Source organism: Ruditapes philippinarum, unplaced genomic scaffold (assembly GCF_026571515.1).
Source record: "Ruditapes philippinarum isolate M1 unplaced genomic scaffold, ASM2657151v2 ctg1331_1_1_1_1, whole genome shotgun sequence".
Classification (NCBI taxonomy): domain Eukaryota; kingdom Metazoa; phylum Mollusca; class Bivalvia; order Venerida; family Veneridae; genus Ruditapes; species Ruditapes philippinarum.
Window position 1 is genome coordinate 35659 of NW_026866104.1, and position 5832 is coordinate 41490.

The 5832-nt window shown below is 32.5% G+C and overlaps 1 protein-coding gene across 1 annotated transcript; it reads right to left on the bottom strand.

The window, feature by feature from the left end:
- Positions 1-4152: 4152 nt before the first annotated feature.
- On the bottom strand, positions 4153-5431 carry LOC132731340 (uncharacterized). Its single transcript, XM_060717507.1, has 3 exons — positions 4890-5431; positions 4530-4594; positions 4153-4158 (listed from the first exon to the last, which is right to left on the bottom strand). The coding sequence occupies exons 1-3, from the start codon at positions 5323-5325 to the stop codon at positions 4153-4155; spliced, it is 507 nt and encodes a 168-aa protein (XP_060573490.1). The 5' UTR covers positions 5326-5431.
- Between the last annotated feature and the right edge of the window lie 401 nt (positions 5432-5832).

The window sequence follows — 5832 nt, forward strand, 5'->3', positions numbered from 1 at the left end:
ATCTTTTATCAAGTTTGCTCATATTAATTTGATTGGCCCCTTTTTGTCAACCCCAGCACATGTACTTATTATTCATTGATAAAAAATATAATATTTTTAAGCCGTTTTAAAAAAAATCATATTTCAATGTTTATAATTATTATAGAGTTGAAATATGATTTTTTTTCCAAAACGGCTTACATTAATTATATATATAAATGATAAGAACATGTGCGGGGATTGACAGATATACATTTTATTTGTAATTTAAATGCGTTTTGAGCTCCACACCCCAATTTTAAGTGGCTGTGACATAGATGTTTAAGCTTTTTGGACACACGGATGCAATTAGATAGATTATTTTGAGCAGCTTTTATTTGTCCCCTTAGAAAGTGTCTGTGATCTTTGTAAATTTGTCATACCATTATTGTTGTAAGAATGATTTTATTTTTATAACATTATCATTGCAAAAGTTAAAGCATTATTCTTAAACTTCATTGCTTCAAAGTGATGTCCATTTTGTCCAGATGTATATATTCTTCACAATTACAGGGTCAAGTTAGTCCAATATATACATGTATTAGACGTTAACGGCTTTATTGTTTATGATGGTCACGCCAACGCAAAGCAGTAAACATATCTCAAAGCAACGTCATATTTATAAGACTTGCGTCAAACGACGTATGGCATAGCGTACTTCAAGGAAAACGGATATGTACTTATCTTATTTCTATGTAAACTACGCATTTCTTTTTATTATCGACTGTTAATTTAATTACTTGTAATCAACTCTCGTGATACTTCAAGGGATGGTGCGTTTTGAATCTATTCGTTATTCAATATGCACTTTTGATATGATACAGCACAGACACGTGTTGCTAGTTCTTGATGGTTTGTAGAACTGAAATTTAATTGAATGTAACGATTTTTTAACGTAGATGTCTCGATTTGAAAAAAAACGTTTATCGTTCGATATGCTTCTATGAAAAACACTAGCAATACGTACCATTCCGCGGCTCTATCCGGTCGCTTGCACATAAGCTACACTAAAAAGTGAACAATTCTGATTCGTGACATATTCCCCCGCTATATTGAAATACGTCCTCGAATTTGACGGACAGTGGCGTAGCTGCCTATACGCCAAATACGCACGTGCGTACAATTCATTTTGGGAGGTGAAAATGCATGGATTCAATGCGAAAAATGGCTTAAAAACTAGTGCTATCCGGCCTGCGGTCAACTTAAGCAATGTATGAAAAAGACAATATTTATTGTACAAGTATTTGATTATAACAGGGCCTTTCAAATAGAAAGACCCTGATTATAATGTATTAGACTCTATTTATACATATAAAATTATTCATTTGGTTTTTATGTAGATAAAGGTACCTACGTTTCGTTTTTTAAAGGGATCAACTTTTGTATTGAACTTGCCTCACATGTAGCTTGAATACGAGCTCTTTCCGTAAAATGTTACGAAATTTTAAAAAGTTTCGATTCTTTTTTATTTAATGAATGAAAGAAAATAATGCAGACATTTTGATAATATCGACATGTCAAAGATATCACAAATAAAAACACAACAAAAACCATGTAAGTCAATATGTCTAAACGAAATTTCTTAAATTTGTGGTATTATAAATGTGATATCTAGACTTAAGTTTTATTTTTCAAGAGCGGAATAAGGCACGTTCTTAATATTAAAACAAATTGATTTGACTGAATTTAAATGTGATTAATATAACAAAATATGTGTGCAAGTTCCGACAGTTATGGATAAGAGACATACAAGTTCGATGTGTCGCATCAAGTGAGCGTCTGAAAATCATTCCGTTGCAAATTGTTTCAACAATGCATTTTGGAAGGATTATATTTTCCTTGCAATGATCATTGAAGAGAAATTTTAACAATTTGAAAAATAAAACACACCGAAAATAGTAAAATTGCGTTGCTAGAACGTTTACCAAATATTAACTTGTGTGATTTCCTTCCGTAAATATCTGCCAATTTTATCGTAGATGGAACATGATCCTAACCTCCCCTTTGGCTAAATACAAAACGTATTTCACAGAGCTTGATTAAATAAATAAAGTATTAACATTTATTAAAATGCGAGTGATTTACACGGTGCTGGTGTCATAGGCAATGCGAATGAGCCCTCGCAAATGTGATGGCGCCAACACAAGCATTCAAGAAGTGTCGTAATTGTGGAATTATGCCGATTTATATTAATGGATATACTAAAACAGAATCTCCAAATTCATTGAGATAGGTTGGTTCTTCAGGATCCAAATAGAAGTGTACTACGTCGCTATATATCTATAAAATGTGCTATTTTCAAAAACTTCTTCACCACTTAATTATTAGTTGACTTTCAAGAGCAAATATCAATGTTATTTTAAATTGTTTCCTAGATGTAGAAAGTTTTTCAAAAAGAGTGTCTTAAATTTAATCTAGATTGTTTGATTTGCTTTTTTGGTCATTGGGTACGTATTCTTCCTATTCTTTCGTTTTGATTTGAACATCGAACTGTTTAATCGCGAAGCATTGCTTGGGCGAAATTTATAGTGGAAGAAAAATCGAAAATAATGAGAAAGTTGTTCTACTTCTTCGAATTTTGAAAAACAAGCTTTTAAATCGGATAGTTTTAAAAACTTTTATTACCCTTTCCAGCTTTGTTTAATTCGAGAGCTCTACAACGGATCGAAGTATCGAGGACTATCATTTAAATAAGACAGAGCCAGCGTTTGATATCTCCCTGGGTGTAATAAGTATTTAATAAAATTGCTTTTTTAGGATTTAAACCATATTTATGTGATATTAAATGCACGTGAAATTGTATAGTCGAATCATCCTTAAATGACTAAATCCGTGGAGCTTTCGGGGGATTCGCCCCCTGAACCCGCACCAGGGCTCTGCCCTGGACCTGCAAGGGGGCCTACGCGGCCCCTTGCACTCTTGCGTGTACTTTTGTGCGCATATTTAAAATTGCCCTATAGTTACGCCCCTGACTGTGAGTTAAACACTGAGCTGTGATTAATATAACTGTCACGGTCCCATATCGGGCGCCAAATGTCACAGGATGAGAAAGATGTGCAGCCAGACTGGAACTCAAACCCGGAACCCTCGGAATACCGTTCCGCTACCGAATGAGCTATCCGGCCGCTTACACATTATCTACCCTAAATAGTGAACAGTTTTGGACCGTGACAAGTGGTATGCGAATCAGAATTTTGTAATATAAAAATAACGTGAAGGAATCTAAATTTACGAGTATCTTTTTATTCAATATTTAACATGTTATATATTATACAGACATTTTTACATTCGAGATATAATGATTTCTCGACTCACACTTACGTTTAAAAAAAATATTACTACATGTACCTATAACAGAAGAAAACAGATACCAAAATTTTAAATGTTCAGGTACAGAAATACGCCTTAAAGCTGCCTCCAGATGAACCAAGAAAATAAAACTGAAGAAAAATAACGGCCTACTTAGATTTTAAGAAAATAAAAAAAGATGATTCAAGATTATATTAATACATTTACATGTTATGCGCGATTTATGACTGATCTTGTAGTATTTATCACCATATTTCTTCCACGTCACTATCGATTATGCCTTAAGGGCAAATTTTGCGTAAATTGAGACATCTTTTTAAAGGTTATTTACGTGGATTGTAAGAGTAAATTACTTCTTTTGTTCACTTCACATAATTCACTTTGAAATATGTTTTCAAAACCTTTTTGACAATAAGCATGGTTCTGGGGGCATGCTGCTTTCAAACCATTTAACTTCAATCTTGAGTTATATATTTGTTACAATATTCTGTACATATATCTAAAGAGTGTCTTAGTTAAAAGTATAAGCTGCAGGGAAGGAAAACTATTTTGTGACTACATGGAATTTATTCAAATAATCAAACGGCAATAAAACATATTTTTATTAAGCAACAAACAACACAATTTCATTTTCATATCATTATTTACATGTCAATATGACTTTAAGTATCTATTCAATATTGTTTTTATGCCGGCCTGGCTTTCTTTTTCATTTCATAGCCGACTTCAGCAAAATGTTTGACAAAACGTTCAGCTATTTTTTTCCATTGTCAATTTTCTTCAGATGGTGATTCTGATGATGAGTATTGTTCGGTCCAGATATTTTCACGTCTAGAAAATAAATAAAACAGATTATGAAAACCATACTCTTGTAATATTCGTTTATAATGTTAACTGAAATTACTATACAACATGTGTAGTGCAATACTGTTTGCTATTAAAATACCGAGAGCCGTTATTCTATACATAGACTATAAAAAGGCAAGAAACGTCTTACTTTTGAAAGCGTAAAAACTGATATTGTGCAGAAGGTTTACTTCTTTTCTGAAGGCGCCACTTTGCAGCGATTGAAGTGAATATTGATTTTGATAACATCCATTAATTTTCTGTTATATATGGCGACATTGTTCTTTGCATATACTTAATGTTTTCAATAAATACTTGTTAGACATAAGAATTGTTTCATTATAATTTTAATTTACCTCGTATACAGCACTGTTGGACTTCAATTGTATTGGTCGCTCCTTTAAAAATGTTCTCACTGGAACTTAAATAAAGAAAACAGTCATAAATATCACATAGTCGAAAATAAGATCTATAAGCTTATAAAAGAAATAAGTTTATCATTTTTATTTTGCATAATGACTTATTTTAATAGCACACCGAATGTATCAATTGAAAATGCAAGGGGAAATATTCTAATGTATTTATGAAGAAGACACAAATTGTTATAAAATATGATGATTTTTTAATAATGATTGCTTTTACTTAAAATCACACAATGTTAATAAATTCTAAAATCATACAATACTAATACATATGTTCTGTAATAAATAAATTACCTGATACTTCCGTGTGAAAAGTTGTATCCAAAACCAGGGCATGGCCGTGTAAGTGCAGCAGAGAATTTGCAAGTGTTTGGCGCCTCCTCATTCTACCCGTCGGTTTGCATATTTTAATTCCAAGGTAACATTTATCGAAATTTTCAGTCTTGGTATGAAGATGAGCGTCCCCTTTAAAGGAGATAGTATTTGATTCAATAGTTGTTTTCTTTAAAACACCACTCTCCAACATCTTCATCTTACTACTAAACAAAGAGACTTGTACAAATATTTCAGATAAATCCATCTGGAGACCACAGATTGAAATCATGCCGATTCTCAATTGCCGGACGCTTGGAAAATATTGTACATTCATTTCCATCTTGCCGACATCTACAATTTCTTTTGTGAAAGTGTCTATAGTATACACGGCTTTGTTTTCAACTTTGCTCGACATCCTTGCTCTGTAGGAATCAACACTGTTTGTAATACCATGAGCGCCCTTCTTTTATATACTGGTGGCCAATGGAGGATTGGATTTCAGTTAGCACCTTAATTAAATGTTGTTTCGTATATTGTCACGTACGCAGGGAAATATCGGACAAATAACTTTCCTTTAGTCTATGGCCAACAGGATATTATCATTTTGAAATACTTTTATATACATTGTAACATTGTAATTTAGAAATTTTATCTTGATTTATCTATCTGTTGAAAATATTTATGCAATGAACATTTAGCTATTTTTATGGAAAAAACCGCTGTAAATTAAGTAGCTCAATGAAAACGAACTTCCAGCGATTTTTCATCGGAAACAATTTCATAAAATTGCACAAAGGAAACATATACTTAGCATGGCTGTGTGCAGTTGATTAAAGAAAACGAATATTGTGCAATTGTTCAAAAGGAAAATAACTTCTTCGTTCAGTTGTCAAAGGTACGAAACTTGCAGCATCATAACCTG